Consider the following 17,853-nt stretch of genomic DNA (forward strand, 5'->3'; position numbering starts at 1 on the left):
ATAGTCCTTGGTTTTAGTCCTAGGTCCATGATCCACCTTGAGTTGGTTTTTGTGTATGGAGTGAGGTGTGGGTCTTGACAGCCTTTTTAACAAATGGTGTTGGCAAAATTGGAAAAATATCTGCAATCACTTGGAATTATCTCATTATCTCATTTATTAGTATTAGTTTAATCTACCTTACATCTCACTCACTCAGAAGACTCATTAGCATTTTGAAAGTTTACAGATAAGCACCCCTTTTTAGTCTAGTGGTCTGTCCCTCTGATGAGCACAGCACTGTAAGTCTTAGCTGGGGTACTTGAAAATGTCTTCAAAAGAATAAATTGATTTTTAAATGAGTGTCTGGTCTCTCTTTCAAGAACTCTCATCTGATAAGTGTTCCTTTGTTAGCCTCTGAGGAAGGGTGCACATGGAAGAAACCTTACTGTTTCTGTGTTGGTCAGACCTTGCCCTGGAGGTAAGGAGCTGAGTTCCGGCTCCTTCCTGCCCTTGGGTTTGCTACAGATGGTGATTTACAGAGCCTTCCCTTGGTGTTGCCATTATGGAAAGAATGTAACCTCCCAGATATAAAGACTTTTTTGTGTGTGTGTTTTGAATTCTCTTTAGTGCGTTTATCAAACTCTTTGCAAATTATAGAACCAGATTTTAGTAAGTTCATTAAAACCATAGGGACAGTCTTTGGGTATAATACTCAACTTGGAGGGAATTGAAGAGTATTCTATCAAGTGAAATCCATGTGTTTAGTCACTGTTTATGTTCTTGAAAAAGATATTTCCAATGACTAAAGCATTAGTCTTATATAATGATATTAAGCAATTTCCAGCACCATTTCTATCATCAAGACATATTAATAATTGCTGATCTTTTTTTGTTTTTAACTTCTGCAGTCAAACAGCAGTAAAAATTAGCGTACCTTGATTGCATATTCGATTTCAGATGGCAGAAGCTAGTGAAAAAAAAAATCTTAAGTTTATTTGTCTTTATATTTGTTGTAAATTTGAGTAATAGTCATGTTAGTGCTTTTCATTAATAGTAGTTGTATCTGTCTTAATGAAACTAGGAGCTAACTCCACTGATGACAGACAAATTGGAGTTGAAGCTGAAGAAAATGAAAATGACTCTGACAGAACCAGAGTGTGACTTTGATTATATTCCACCTGAATTTAGAGACAGTTTTCATAATAGCTTTAAGGCACTAGACACTGAAACCTGCTGAGTTGTGGATGACATCAAGGACACCTTCCATGAAGAAAGCAGAAGATCATTAAAAAGACAAGGAGGGGAGAAAAGGACCAAAATGGATGTCAGAGTCTCTTTGAAAGTTGCTCTTAAACATTCCATACATAGCTAAAGCAATGGAAGAAATGAAATAAAAATGCCAAACAGAACACACAAAGGACAGCTCAAAAAGACAAAGTAAAGTATCATAATAAAATGGACAAAGACTAGGAATTAGAAAATGAAAAGGGAAGAGCATGTTTAGCCTTTCTCAAGCTAAAACTGAAGAAAACAATTCAAGCCAGAAAAAATGTCTGTAGACACACAAAAAATTGTATGATGCAGTAAACATCAAAGGAAGGTGGAAGAAGTACACTGAGTTACACTTCCAAAAATAATTGGTTGATGTTCAGCCATTTCAGCAGGTATGATATGCTCAAGAACCAGTGGTACTGACAGACGTCCAAGTTGCCTTGAAATCACTGGTGAGAAGCATGACTTCTGGAATTACTGATAGAATACCAATGGAAATACTTCAGATGTGCAGCATTGGAAGCCACCACTTGTCTATGGAAAACAGATATCTGGCTAACTGGAAGTGATCCATATTTGTGCCCATGTCAAAGAAGGATGATCCAAAGGAATGTGGAAATTATTGAATAATCTCACTGATATAACGTGCAACTAGAGTTTTGCTGAAGAGACTTGAAAATCTATTGCAGCAATACATTGACAGAGAAGTGCCAGAAATTCAAGCTGGATTTATTTATAAGATGACTTGGAACAAGGGATATCATTGCTGATTTTAGATGGATCTTGGATGAAAGCAGCTAATTATTAGAAAGTTGTTTCCTTAATGTTTTACTGACTATGCAAAAGCATTCACCTGTGTGGATAACAAATTGGGGATGATGTTGCTAAGAATGAGTCTCTGAACGAACACTTTGTTGTGTTCATATTGAGCCTGTACATAGATCGAGAGACAGACATTTGAACAGAACAAGGGGATAGTGCGTGGTTTAAAATCAGGAAAGGTGTGTGTGCCTCAGTGTTGCATCCTTTCACTGTTACTCAGTCTGTATACTAAACAAACGATCTGAGAAGCTGCACTTTATGAAAAAGAATATGACATCAGGATTGAGGAAAATAAAATAATAATCTTATGATACGAAAGTGACACAGTCTACCTTGCTGAAAATGAGGGGGAAAAAATTAAGCTTTTACTGAAGATCAAAGACTAGTCTTCAGTGTGGATTACACCTCAACATTAAGAAAATAAAGATTCTTACAACTGGGGCTGTAACCAGTAACATGGTCACTTGTCACTTACTTACTGTCATTGATCACTATTTATAGCTGACCTTCCATCAGGTTTCTAAGACTTTGAATTGCCCTGCTGAGCCACTGGTGGATACAAATTGCCAGAGAGATGTGGTCTTTGGATTAAAGTGTTTTTAAAGCACACGTGTCACCTTAAGGGTCACACTATGATATTGTAAGTCACTTCATGTGTATGTAAAAGATGAACAATGTGAAAAAGGAAAATTGAAGAATTGATGAAAATGGAAAATATCATGGACTGCCAGGAGAATGACCAGATCTGTCTTGCAAGAAGTACAGCTAGAATGCTTTTTCAGCTCATCTGCATTGAACTTCTTGTTCGGGAGGACTTCCTGCAGAAGGAGATTTGCTGGCTTAGTTGTAATTGCATTGTCAATGCCAAGGCATGCAGTTCGAATCTACCAGCTGCTCCTTGGAAGAAAGATGTCTTCTCTCGTGATTTTACGGCCTCAGTAAACCTACTCTGGGTGAGCTATAGGTTGTTTCTGATTCAACAGCACCAAACAAGTCCCTGGAGAAAGGAGCTTACCCCCCGGTTCTTCTCCCCCAGAGTTGTTGATGGATTCAAACCATCATGGGTTAGCAGGGCACCTCCCTACAGACTGAGACACCAGAGCCCCTAATATAAAACAAAACTCGACAGAAGGAGTGACTGCCTATTTCTGGGTGGAAAACACAGAATGCATTCTACCTACATTAAAGTAGAAATGTATGTAGCTCGTTTCCATTAGCATCTCAATAGATTATTCTTCTGTTGTACTTAATAGTTGATATTGAAGCTCATTTGTATTATAAATGTGGAAAAGTAATGAAATATTTTAAAATAGGTTACAAAACTAAGACAGGCATATTATTAATATAACTGGGATGGGGGGAGACATAGTGATTAGGTCAGCATTGGGCTAGTAGAGGAAGACGAGAGCAGAGAATCCATAAAGAGATCTGAGTATGTGTGACCAGTCACTTGAAGTGGTGCTGAAAGCTGGATAGGATGACAGAAGAAAAATTGATGCTTTTGAACTGTGGTGTTGGAGGAGTACTGACTACCCAGTGGACTGCCAAAAGAACAAATAGATAGGTCTTGGAGAAGGTGCAGCCAGAGTGCTCCTTTGAGGAAAGGATTGTCTTGCATACTTGGAGCATGTTGCTAGGAGAGGCAATTTCTTGAAGACGGATGTCATGCTTAGAAGGGTGGAGGGATGGCAAAGGAGAAGGAGACCCTCAACCAGGTGGATTGACATGGCGGCTGTAGTAATCAAGTGTGTCAGAAGATTGTGAGGATGGCACAGGTTAGGACAAGGTTCAGATCTGTTGTTCATAGGGTTGCTGTGAGTTGTACTCGATGTGATGGCACCTAACAATAACTATGTCAGTGCACATAAGTGGCTTGTGATCTCATTTTTTAGAGATCCTTTGTAACAGCACCACTAGATGTACTTGGTGGGATAGTGGAGTGGCACCCCATTGAAGTAAGACTGAGGGGTTTTTATTTTATGAGTTGGCTTTTTTCACTAATTTTTTTATACTGTGTACGTTTCAGAGTTGGTGTGTCCAGACACTAAAAAAATTGCAGTAGAGGTAGATTATCTCTGATAAGCAAGATAAGCATGAACTTACTTTTGCTGATATGTGGTCAAGGGAAGCACAGAGATGGGGTGGAGTTGATGTGAAATTGCTCAGCACCGATTAGTAAACTAATCTGCCCTGCCTTGTGCTGTGGACTTTGTCCCTGTGAGACTGAATTTCAAGAGACCTTGACCCTGTTGGAAGGGACGGTGAGACTGAGAGAGAAGGATGAAGCCCTGACTACAAGTAGAATTAAGGATGTGACAAAAAAAAAGCAATGCAGCCTTGTTCACTAGGGATTAATAAGTAAGCCTTGATGAGATACTGACTGAGAGACTGAGGTAATGGGGTAGGTGTGTCCGAGGCAGTAAGGTTGGCTCAGGATAGCGCAGAGTTCAGAGCTGTTGTACAAAGGGTCGCTATGAGTCGCAAGCGACTCCACATAACCACCACCACCTTGCTTATTGAGTTCCTGGACTGGAGGTTCAGACCTACCAGAGGCACCTGGGAAGAAGCCTTGCCGTCTTCTTGCCATCGTGAAACCACAGCCTTAAAAACCCCTTGGAATCAGTTCTGTTCTGCAGCATTAGAGTCGCCATGAGTGGGAATCAACTTGACATCAGCTCATCTGGTTTTGTATAAATTTCACAGAATCGCTCAACACGTACAGCCTGAATAGTTTGTATTTTGCTCTGATTCTTTAAACTTTTCATTGCAGGTCAATTGTTCTGTTGAGCACAAGAGGAGAAATTAAACAGTTGAACATTTCATATTCACTAGTACCTCTGGGCTTAGCCAAACCGGCTCATCTTTATAACAAAGGTGGGTGTTTTGACCCAGGACGGGTTCCTCGCTGGTGGATCACATCATCCGGTGGATCCGCAGGAGGAGGCGAGGCAGTCTCCTCCCCTGAGATTTGTCATTGTCTGTATCCTATTAGAGCTTCAGTGAATGAGCTGAAAGATCAGCTCTGGAGAGTGCCCAACTGAAGGCTTTTGGGGGTCTGGAGGGAGGAAGAGGTGAAGGGAGAGGGAGAAAGTTCTTTAAAGACCAGCAATATAAGCATTTTTATTTTGGAATTTAGCTAAGAGACCATTCTCATGATCATGTTTTGCTGGAATGGATAGCGTTCAGATAATTTTAAAGTGAAAGGACAATGTTAGAGGAAGTGTGTTGAGATGTGGTTTGTTATTTGGTGGCAAGAGGTGGGTGGTAAGAGTTGATTTGTTGACGTAAGGAAGTGTAGTTGGGTTGTTGTTTTTTTTGTTCTGTTGTGTTTTATTTAAAAATAACTGTCTCTGCTTAGCTCACTTCGAGCATTTGTTTTCCTGGGACTCAGCAATAAACATTGAACTTTTTCCTCCCTTTTCTTTTCAGGGAGTACCGTATTTCTGGGATTCAGCGGAAACTTTAAACCTTCATGGACTAAGCTATATACCAATCCTGCTGGCCAGGGCCTTGGGCTGCTGGAACAGTTCTTACCTTTGCAGCTGAGTGAATACGGCTGTCAGGGAGTCACCGCCCCCCGCAGGCGAGACCTGGAACTGTTCAAACAAGCTTCAAAAGCACAATAGAGACTAGCTGTAACTTAAGTGCTGGGAGAGAAAAAAAATGTGAACTAACTTATTTAATTTATGGCATTTAAAATTGACACTGTTAACCCAATGGAACCATTTTCCTGTGTGATACAGTTGAGGGAGGGGTGAAAACAAAGCCAAGAGTTGAAAGTGATTGCTTGAATAGCAGCTCACGCACCTTGTCATTGTAAAGAATGCTAGAGAATTTACTTGTAAGGTGGTCTCTCTGGAGAAGGGGCCTTTCATTCTTACCCTTCCACCCATGTTTTGTAATGACCCTAAGTAGTATTTCCCCTTTTGTATCATGGGATGTGGTGGGTGGGGTGAGGTGCTTCTGAGAATCAGCCTGAGTTCCTTTGAGGACCTGCTGTTTTAGCACCTTGGATACTTGAAGCCTGACGCTCAGTGTTGTGGGGCACTTAACGTGGGTGACTGGTAAGTTCCGTGATGCCTTGGGCCCTGTTTCCGGGCAGCTCTTTTGGACTTTTATACAATACTGGATGACAAAGTTTCATGTGGAAACTCAGGCCCAGCTCATGCCCTTTTTTTTTGCCTGGACATGTGCTGTTTTTACTCGTTTATATATTAATGATTTCAAAAGTGTTCAACTTTCAGACAGCAAAGTATATTGGGACAAAAGGGCTCTTATAGATTAGAAACCCCATTAACCTTTGACTGTTGGACAAAAGGTGACTGGGCCGAGGTTTAAAGTTGTTGGGACCATTTCCCAGCTTTAAGCCTTTGCCTGTTCTGACTTTATTTGTGTTTAAAAGTCAGATCTGAGATGATGGTTAACTTTTTCTTTTTAAGATGCAGACCATTCTCCCTCAACTCTAACCTTGTGTCATTGTTACATTGCACAAAAGAAGTCTGTTCATGTCTCTCCTAAAGGTGGTTAGTTGGGTTTTTTAAATTTTATTTTTAAATATAGATTTTGTTCCTAAGTTTTTCTGATCACAGTCCTGCTAAAAAATTGCAGAAAACTTAGTGATACCCTAAACAACTTAACCCATGGGGAGAAATGAGAGAGTCTCGAAGGGCCAGACAGTGAGGTCTGGTGGTCTAGTGGGTAAGGAAGGTGTTGCTCTGCCAACCCAAAGGCAAGCAGTTTGAGTCTCCTAGCTGCTCCTCGGGAGAAAGTTGGGCAGTCTCTTCCTGTGTGATTTATAACCTCTGAAAACCCGCTGGATTGTGAGCTGAGTCACTTCTAGTTCACTGGCAAATAACAACAACAACATAATGTTGGAGGAGTGGGTCACTCTTAAATTAAAATTTTAGAGCTGATAAATAAAAGGCACCTTTCTGCCTATTTCCCCCTCCTGTTCTTCAATTGGATCCCCGATTCTCCTGCCTGTGAGGATGGCACATGGCAAAAGGATATGACTCCACAGCTGAGAAGTTGCCAATTCAAGAGAAGAGAAGCATCAAATGCCGTCATTTTTTCCGGAATCCATCATGCAAGCAGTGTGGTGTATAGACAGGTCAGGGAGATGTAGGACATGTTTTTTGGCTACCTTGGCAGTAAGTACAGACACATTCATTTTCCTCCACCAAAAGCAAAAGCTGACAGCTTCCTTTGGATCCAGGAGAAACTGCAGAGCAACTCTGTAACTTCTGTTCCTTACAGAATATGCTACCTCAATGCTCTACCGACAAACCTTTCTAACTGTGTGCTCATCCAGGGCACGGGTCTTAAGCAAAGTTGTTGAATTTTTTGTATATTTTTTTTGTATATCAATGACTGAGATCTCACCTATTAAATGTATTATTGGATCATGGTTCCTGAAGGTGATTAAAGTTTGTATGTGTGTGTATGTGTGTTTTATAACTTAAATATCTTAAGTGTGCATCTGTAGAGTTTGTTTCTTCAAAGATGTGGAGAGGCTATGTAAGTTCCGAGGCACTCCATTTTTCGGATTCATATACTAATTATCAGGACCTAAGTTAAAGAAATAAAAGTATGTGTGCATGTATTTTCTACATATGTGTGAACCTATTTCTTTTTTAATTGCATAGTCCAATTGCATAGAAATTATTGTCAGAAATGAGGATGGGAAACTGTTCACTAAGTAGATTTTGTAAAACCAAGCTTTGTGAGAAGAAGCAGTGTCTTCCCACATTCACTGAGTCTCAGCTTTGGCTGTTAATTTTTAATTACTTGAAAAGCTTTGAAAAATAGCGATGCCTGGTCCCCCACTGCAACACCCTCTCCTACCTTTTTAAGTGGTACAGCTTGGGCATGGGATTTTTATTTAATTTACATTTTCTGAGATAATTTTAGCATGGGACTTGAGTTTAGAGTCCCTGCACTGGCCTGTTGTTGTTGTTTGTATTATTCTGGGAGCTCTGGAGGCCAAGTGGATAAGGAATTATCAACCGAAAGGCAGGTGGTTCAAATCTAACTGCTGCTTCACAGAAGTTGGCCAGCTCCCTCCATGCATATACAGCCTCCATAAACCCTCTCGGGAGGGTCAGCCATGAGTGGATATCATATAACAACAACGTATTACTCAATGGTGAGGTATTACTCAATGGACAACATACTACTTTTATTACTTCCAGTCCTAAGCAAACATTTCACTCATGTCTTTAAAAAAAAAATTTTGTAGTAAAACGTAAAATTTGCCATCTTAACCATTTTAAGTGTATGATTCGATAACATTAGTTTACATTCACCATCTTGTATAGTCTTCACCATCTGTTTCTTTTTCCCCCCATCTGTTTATTAAATTTCTTCATTACTCCACACTCTATACCCTAAAGCAATAGCTCCCCATTCCTCTCACTTCTCAGCCCCTGGAAATCAGAAATAAACTTAATTCTCTCTGCATTTTCCTATCCTAGATATAACCAACCTACTTATCCTTTCGTGTTTGATGTATTTCCTCAGCATGTTTTCAAAGTTCTATCAATGCCTTAGCATGAATCAGAACTTCATTTCTCTTTATGACTGATCCCAAATGTCCTGCCATCGATTCTGACTAATGCTCTACTCTCTACCACGGCACCTTTTATGGCTGATAGTCTCATTTTAATAGAACTTTTTCGTACAGTTTTTAGGTCTTAATCCTCCCCAAAGCTAGAGTGGTCACATAAACTACATAAACCGGTATATACATTTCAGGCGCTTGAGAGCTAGCAGTCTTCTCAATTTCTGCTGAGAAAAATCTGCTAGAAGGTGATTTATACATTTGTAAGCATTTTCCACCAGGTGAGGCAATTGGTTGAGCGTCAGCAGTAAGGGCCGTCTACAAATCAGCCTGCTGATGAGAAACCCAGGGGCTCTCGTCTTTGCTGTGGGATTCCTGCCTCCACTGAGCCAACAGGCCATGCATTAACCCTGGAGGCTGGGCCAGGCCTGTGAGCAAAGGGACGCAGTATCATGCAATATGACTCCAGAGCAGCTGCTAAACTCCTGCTTAGTCACAGGGGGATTTATGGGTCCTCTGCTCCCTAACTGCATCAGAAAAGAATACATCCTCCTGCTATTAAGTGGATTAGTTTCTTTTTGGGAAGGATGGGCCGTTTAGGGGATGGGGGGGGACGAATAGAGGTTTGCATGCTCCAGACAACTAGGCTTTCATTCCTGATGAGATGAGATGAGGTCATGTACAAGGCGTCCAGCTGAAAGGCGTTTCAGATAGAGGAAGGCACTTAGTTATTTCAAGTGTGGTTGGTCGGATCGGATTTTCAGTTCCCGGCGGGTAAGTGTTTTGATTCCACAATGAGGAGGATTGCTGATTCTATCATGCAGAGGAGAGGTGACCCAGGATTCCTGTCTGGCTCTCAGCTACAGATTAAACCTGATATTTTCAGGAGGTAAAGACCTTGAATGGGTGCAGTTGAGGTGGGGAGTGCGTAACTGCCACTGATCAGCTTCACTTCTAAATCAGTCCGACACAAATGTAAGCACTGTTCTGGGCTGGAGGGAGGTTTCAAAATGACCAGGCAGGAAAAGCAAAGGGATCCTGAAGTCCCTCCGTCCTCTCACAGATAAATGCTCTGTACAGGATGGACCGACACTGTACACTGACTACAACAGTGACCTCAAGAATGGTGGGGTTTGTAAGGGGGCACAGGAAAAGGAGATATTCTTGATGTTCTTAGATTGCTATGAGCCATAGGTGATCACATATAATAACAATCAAACTTGGCTGGACCATGATACCTGGTATTGTGGTTATTTTGTAAATTATCCTGACTATTTGATAATAAATAAGTACATCACTGGACTTGTATCTGGAAGGTCAGCAGTTTGAATCCACCAACTAATCCACCGGGAGAAAGTTGAGTCAGTCTTGGCATAGAAAGATTTCACAGCCTGAGAATCCCCACGGAGGGTCATAGTCCCCCAGAAAGCCGTGGGCTTGGTTTGAGCTTTGTATGTTAATGAGGTAGGGATACCCTTGGGAGAGTCACACCTTTTACAAGAGATGAAGAGAGAAGCTAGCAGAGAAAACAGGGGCCTTTCTATTACCAATAAGTCCACTTCACAGTGTTCTATATCCTATTTTAGTGAATCAAGACTGGGATCTCATTTGCAAGCAGTTATCTAAAGTGTAACTTTGGGCTTCAATGTCCCACGTGATTTACAGCCTTAGAAACCCAGTGGAGGGTCAGCTATGGGTTGATTCTATCTTCTGCAGCACTGGTAGATTCAAGCTGCCAGAGAGATGCCTCCTCAGGTAAATAAACAGCACTGCTCTCTACCTCTAGGCCAAGCCTCTTATTTCTCACCTCTCTTCCTCTAATGGAACTCTGCTAGTGGGTAGGGAGCGTGCTGCCAACCCAAAGTCAGGCGGTTCAAATTCACCAGCTGCTCCGTGGGAGAATGATGGTTAATCTCCTGGATTGTCTTCAGTCTTTGAAGACCCACAGGAGGATCACATTTAAGTCAATTTTTAATTGATGGCAACAAGTTATTGCGAGGTGCTTCCCTTGAATAAAGGTGGCACAGTGGTTAAAGTGCTTTGCTGTGATCCCAAAGGTCAGCTGATCCAAGGGGTGTGAAATTTGGTAGTCAGCTTCAAGGATGATTGACAGCTGTGGAAACTCAGGAACAATTCTCTGTAGTTAGGGTGAGGCCAAATGGTGGGTTTATTTTTTGTTACTTGATTCCCGATCAGTCTTGTGGCAGAGGGTTTGAGTTTTTATTCCCCTTAAATAGAGAACTAATTTAGAGTGTGTTGTTCCCTCCTCACCTTCATCTGCACTGCCTTCCCCCAAGCTCCTGGGCTTCAGGGAGAGCTTTCTCCCACAGCACTACACAGGCTGCTTCTGGGCCGGAGATCTGGCTCTGTGATAAGGCCCCACCCCACCTCAATGTGTGGGAGTCTCACTGTTAACATCAGTGCCTCAGGCACTGTTAAATCTACTCTGAAACCCCATTCACCTTTGATTCCTGCAAGCTCTTTATTCAAAATGAAAGCGTACATTAGCCACAATAAGACTACACAGACAAAAGAATAAATTGAGAGTTTTTGTATTTCTTTTTTGTCACTGCTACTTTTTTTATTTTCCTGTTGGATTGGACTGTTTGCTTTTCTCGAGATGCTGATTGGCAGTTGCAAATTGCTCATACATACTCTTTTTTTCTCCCCCTGTAGTTGATTTTCCTTCAATCACACACATTTTGTTTTATGACATTAATTACACTTTCCCAATGCCATTAGCTGATGCACTTTTTGAAGGTAGGGTGGATTATGCCATGTTAAGTCTTTTGCTACCTCTTTACAGCAGTAAAATACACTTAATGTAAACTTCGCTCTAAAGTCTTTTCATACAGGAGCCTCATGGAGGTGATGGGAGGTGGAGTTGGGGGCCAAATGGGCACTTGTCATCAGCACTCAGAGGTGGTTTGTTGAAAATGTTTAGGTTTCTAGTCTCCTGAGAACTCTTAATTTAGCAGTTTTATGGAAGCTAATGGCTGGACAATGTTTTGGTTTTGTTTTTAACCAGAGTTCTGAGGCAATGCCAGCTTTGGTAACCACCGAAAAAAGATAAGCCCATGCAAATCCTTGGGGCTTATTGTGATGCACTCATGGGACTCCATTACTGTACCAGAAACGATGTCAGTACCTGGGAGGTGCTTACGTTTAGTGAATTTGTTTGAAGGCCCTCACGAAGTTTGCATTGATACCTTCATATTTACTAGTACCACGACACAGCAAATGAGCTGTGTGTGGGCAGGAGCTATTAACATGGGTAATAGGGTGTGAGATGGAATTCTGTGGCCCAGTCCTGCCCAGCACCTGTTGTGTACAATGCTCTGTTAACTCTTCTAGTGAGGGGGACCTTTCAGTTCAGCTGATAGTATGTCTCTTTCAGCCCTTTCCTTGTATACCAATAAGGAAGAAAAATACTGCTAAGAGAGCAAACAAGTCTGTCTTGTTCAAGTGCAACCAGAGTGCTCTTGAATGGCAAAGATGGGGAAATGTCATCTCACATGTTGTCAGGAGGGCCCAGTCCTTGGAAAGAGACATCATACTTGGAAAGGTGGAGGGTCGGAGAAAGAGAGGAAGACCATCAATGAGATGTGTGGACACAGGGACTCAATGATGTGCTCAAGTTTATCGGAGACTGTGAGCATGGTGCAGGATGGGGTGAGATTCCGATCAATTATTCATCGGGTCTCCATGAGTTACAGTCGCTTTGATGGCACCACCACCACCGATAACAGTTGTTTCTCAAATCTTTGGTCATACACGCTCATTTTACCAAGTAGGAAATATTCTAACCTACAGTGAAATGTTTCAAAGGTAAGGTTTATATGACAAGTGAAAGCTGAGCTGGAGACTCTCCTCCTGGTTCACCCCTCCACCCTTTTTCTGCCACCCTGTTGCTCAGAGCCACTGTTGGAACCTTTGTCATACTGGTTGCTTTGTTAGTAGTCATCAAGTTGATCTATCCCCTGGGGACCAACTTGGGGCGAGTAGAACAGGTCTCCACAGGTTATGAGTGATTGTGACCTTGGGGAAGTAGGTTTCTAAGACTGTCTGCTGGGGTGCCTCTGGGTGGGTTGGAACCAGCAACCTGTCAGCTAGTCATCAATCAGTTTACAATTGCACCTTTTGGGGACTTCTGGGTGATACCATGCTCCTAGGTCAGTCTTACACTTTCATTCCTTGTCACTGTTCTGTGTTTTCATTACTTGCTAAACTAACCCTAAGTCAGATTCTCATGACTCAAGAGAATCCTCGTCTAGGTAATAAAGCTGTTTTACTATCTGTCCCATTGCCAATATGGCTGTAAATATGTAGTAAGTTCTGCATATTTAACTTCTGAATATTTGATAAGCAATGTGTTGTTTAAGAAATGTGTTACGTTCTGCATATGTTCTTGTTAGAATTTTTCTGCTTGATAAAATGGGTGACTGCTTATTACTGAGGAGCTCAGGTGGCCCAGTGGTGAGAAGCTGTGCTGCAATCTCACAGGCATGCAGTTCAGATCTACCAGCTGCTTTGTAGGAGAAGGATGGGCAGTCTCCACTTGTGCAATTTAATGGCTCTGAAAACTCGCTGGAGTGTCAGCTAAGGGTTGGTTCCAACTCTGTACACAACAGCAGCAACCTATTACAAGTGGGCAAGGAGTTAGGCCGCCAACCCCACTGGCTGCTTTGCAGAGAAAGATGAGCAATCTCCTCTCGTGTTATTTATAGCCTCTGAAAACCTGTTAAAGGGCTGGTGATGATCAACAGGTTCTGATCAACCACAAATAATGATGACAGCAACGGTATATTTCTATAATCTGTTGAGGTTTTGTTTTTCATCTTGTTTTGCTTTTGTTGAGAATATTCATAGCAAAACATACACATGCAGTTCACCAATTTCTGCACATACTGTTCAGGGACATTGATTGCGTTCTCCAAGTTGTATGACTTCCTCCATCCTCCCTCCCAAACGTAAGTTCACTGCCCTCTAATATTCCTGTCTGATCTTTTAAGTTGCTGTTAAAAACATGATGTTCAAGGTAGAAGGTTTTTACATTTGTTGTTTGTTGTTGTTGTTATGTTATTGTTATGTTATGTTGTTGTTATGTGCCATCAAGTCACTTGTGACTCATAGCGACCCTATATACAACAGCCTAAACTCTGCTGTATCCTGTGCGAATAGCACTGCCTCCAACACACCCATCCCGATTACCCCAGTCACTGAATCAATCCACCTCATAGAGGGTCTTCCCATCTTGCGTCGTTCCTCCACCCTCCCAAGCGTGATGTCCCTCACAACATGTCCAAATTATGTCAGACAAAGCCCCAGAATCCTTGCCTCCAAGAATCCGCCCGGTTTAACCCTTTCCAGGATGAACCTGTTTGTTTTCTTAGCAGTCCATGGTACATTCAATACTCTTCTCCAGCACGACAGCTCAAAGGCGTCAATTCTCCTTCTATCCTTCTTAGTCATTGTCCAACTCTCTCATGCATAACAAGTGATTGCAAAGACTATAGTCTGTATCAGAACGCACCTTTGTCTCCAGAGTGACACCATTGCACTTCAGTACCCTGGAGAGGTCCCTAACAGCAGACTTTCCCATCGCAATGTGCTTTTTGATTTCCTGGCTACTAGTGCCAAGAGTGTTGACCATGGAACCAATCAGACTAAAGCTGTGAACAATTTCAGTCTCTTCACCATCCATCCTGATGCTGCCAATTGGTCCAGTTTGTCAAATTTGCCAATTTGTCTTCTTGACATTGAGCCTCAATCCACATTGGAGGCTGCAGTCCTTGACCGTCTGCAGCAAGCACTTCAGGTCCCCCTCAGTTTCAGCAAGCAGAGTTGTGTCATTCACATAACACAGACTGAGAATAGATCTTCCACCAATCCTGACACCACATTTCTCCTCATAGAAACCAGCCTCCCAGATAATCTGTTCTGCATACAGGTTGAAAAGGACACATCCCTGGCATACACCTTTCCCAGTTTTGAACCATGCAGTGTTTTTCTGCTCTGGTCTGATGACTGCCTCTTGGTCCAAGTATAGGTTTTTCATTAGCACAATCAAGTGTTCTGGGATTCCCATTCTTCTCAGAATCAGCCACACTTTGTTATGATCCACACAATCAAACGCCTTTGCATAATCAATGAAACACAGATAGACATTCTTCTGGTATTCCCTGCTTTCAGCCAAGATCCATCTAACATCAGCTACAATATCCCTAGTACCACGACCCCTTCTAAACCCAGCCTGGACTTCTGGCAGTTCTCTGCTGATGTGCTGTTCCAGTCGTTTTTGGATAATCTTCAGTAGAATCTTGCTTGCATGTGAAATCAATGATACTGTTCTATAGTTTACACACTCTGTTGGGTCTCTCTTCTTTGGGATGGGAACAAACATAGATCTCTTCCAGTCAGTTGGCCAAGTAGTTGTTCTCCAGATTTCTTGGCACAACTTGGTGAGTATGTCCAGGGCAGCATCTCTTAGGTGAAATACATCAGTTGGTATACCATCTATTTTGGGGGCCTTATTTTTTGCTTTGCTTCAAAACAGCCTGAACTTCTTCCTTCATCACCATAGGCTCTTGCTCATATGTTGTTTCATGAAATTCTTCTGTGTTTGCCAATTCATTTTGATACAGTGACTCAGTATATTCTTTCCATCTTCTTTTAATACTTCCTGGATCATTTAATATTCTGCTTAAAGCATCCTTGATAGTCAAGCTAAATGTTAGTTTGGTTTTTCCGTTTTTTTAAGGTTGGTTGGTTTTGGTCCTCCAAAATATTTTACCGAGAAAAGAAGCTGAGGCCATCTCTGCAGAGAAGGAGTTATAACCCTGGGGCATCTGAAGATCATCCCCTGGATAATGGAGTTGATAGTCTCTATGAATCTGATCCAGACCCTGGCCTTCAAACTTACTTGCTATGCATCAGACTATGACTAAGAATAACAGAAGAAGAATTGATGCCTTTAAGTTGTGATGCTGGAAAAGAGTATTGGACATATCATGGACTGTCAAGAGAACAAACAGGTCTGCCCTGGAGAGGGTGAAACCAAGTTGCTCCTCAGAGGCAAGGACTTTGACGCTGTCTCACATGCTTTGGGTGTGTTGCTAGGAGGGACCAGTGTTTGGAGAAGGACATCATTCTTGGAAGAGTGGAGGGATGGCACAAGAGAGGAAGACCCTGGAGGTTGACACAGTAACTGGAGTAATGAGGGAAGATATGTTGGAGACTGACTCAGGATAGGACAGGGTTCAGAACTACCATGCAGAGGGTCACTAACAGTCACAGGTGATTCTATGGCATGTTATAACAACAACAACAAGAAGAAACTGCCAAGAGAACCATCAAGTCTATCTGAGAAGAAGTGCAACCAGGGGGGCAAAGATGTCACACAGACTTTGGACATGTTGTCATGAGGGGTCAGGACTTGGAAAAAGATGTCATACTGGGAAAGGTAGAAGGTCAGAGAAAGAGAGGAAGACCCTCAACAAAATAGACTGACACAGTGACTTTAAAATGGGCTGTAGTGTATTAAAGTATATTAGAGATGGCAAGGGTGGACACAGGATAGGGCAAGGTTTACATCTATTGTTCAAAGGGTCACCATGAGTCATAACTGACTTGCTGGTCAACTAAAAGTAACATCCACATGGGATGCAAGTTCATGTATTTGAAGGACACCCTTCATATAACTTTCAGGAAGGTTGTGGAAATACTGTTTTCCTCCTACTGACACTAAATTCTCACGACTGGGAGACTAGATGAGTATCCCTACCTTGAAATACATAATCCACTCAGCTTCCAGGCCCAGGGTCTTGGCCACAAGAAAGCATATTTATCCCAGCATCTTTCTGGAAGCCATGTTTTGTGAACCCCAGAAAATCCCCTTTGTACTGTCTTGCATATCTGTAGATCACCTTATTTCAATAGCTGAGAGGAGGAGATTTGGTTAATTATAGCTTCCCTTTGTTGCAGTGCTCTATTGAAAACACCTGCAAGGTTAAGCAAGGACTCAAGTGGCTTGGCTGGTATATAAACAAGACTGAGGACTAAGGAGGATTTAGGGGCTTCCTGAACAGTTTATCCAGAGGAAGGAAGTCAATGACATAAACCCATGAGTCTTTTTTATTTTATTTTGTATTTTCAAGATAGTAGACAAATCGTATGCTCTATTTTCTGATGCTTTACAATTCTTTTAAATTAGTTAAATAGCTGAATTTCAGCTATAAACTTTAAAATGCACTTTTAGACAAATAAGCGAGCTTTGGTGACCTATTGGATAGGGAGTGAGTTGTGCTGTGAACCCAAAGGTGTTTGAATCCACCAGCTGCTCCAGGAAATAAAGATGTGTCACCCCCTCCTGTGTGATTTACAGCCTCCGAAAACCCACCTGAGGGTCAGCCTTGAATCAGTTACAGCTGGACAACAATGACTGTGACTTTCTTTTCCTTTTAAAAAAATTATTATTTTACATTGGTAGGCATACAAAATTCATATACAGTGTGTTTTACGTTGTGTTTCACACATTTCCTCTATTCACATTGTGCTTCATACGATTATTCCCATACATTTTTATTAGCTTAATAACCATATTTGTTATTTGATATTTTGACTCATGAACATCCAAGTTACCAATTTGGTACCTATAATTGTTGCTGCCTGTTTGAAAGAACCACAGAAGAGGCTTTTTTGTTTTATCTGTCTGTGAACTCTTTCTTTGAATGATAATGTTGGAAATACAAAATGAGGAAAAAGAAGAACGACTCTTTTAAAAAACTTTTTCCATCTCTAAGGAACACATTTAAATTAGAAAGCAAATACACAATAAATGATTCTAATATTTTCATTTCTTACTTTGCTTAATGAAAATGTTCTTTCAAAGAAGTGCTTTTTATTGTGTGTCTATGTGTGTACACTACTTTCATGTATCTCTCATATATCGTTGTACTGGCATCAGCACGTTGTTTTGAGATTTAGGAAGTTAATGTTTACACCTGTGTGTGTGCCAGGTAGAGTCCTGCTTCAAGGGTCATATTAAGCCTTCTGTTATGTACCTACTTTTCTACATAAAAGTGTATGTTTGGTTTTAGTTGCAGTTGCTATGATTAAAAGGAAATGGCCTTAGTCTTTCACTTGGAATTCTGTGAGTTAAATTGCCTCACACTGGACTGTTGGGTAGTGGATGTGAAGGCGTGATTTACAGGTACCTGCTC

The 17,853-nt window shown here is 41.5% G+C and overlaps 1 protein-coding gene across 1 annotated transcript in view; it reads left to right on the forward strand.

Moving 5' to 3' along the window:
* The window catches only part of TMEM2 (transmembrane protein 2), a 111,833-nt gene extending 106,134 nt beyond the window's left edge, over nucleotides 1-5,699 (forward strand). Inside the window, exons 23-24 of the mRNA XM_006894422.1 lie at nucleotides 4,844-4,947; nucleotides 5,503-5,699. Of these exons, the coding sequence (XP_006894484.1) occupies nucleotides 4,844-4,947; nucleotides 5,503-5,699 (301 nt within the window). The remainder of the gene's footprint in view (nucleotides 1-4,843; nucleotides 4,948-5,502) is intronic.
* Nucleotides 5,700-17,853: the final 12,154 nt, after the last annotated feature.

This window comes from Elephantulus edwardii, unplaced genomic scaffold (genome assembly GCF_000299155.1).
Source record: "Elephantulus edwardii isolate Elephantulus edwardi_28Jun2011 unplaced genomic scaffold, EleEdw1.0 scaffold00141, whole genome shotgun sequence".
NCBI classification, from domain to species: Eukaryota; Metazoa; Chordata; class Mammalia; order Macroscelidea; family Macroscelididae; genus Elephantulus; species Elephantulus edwardii.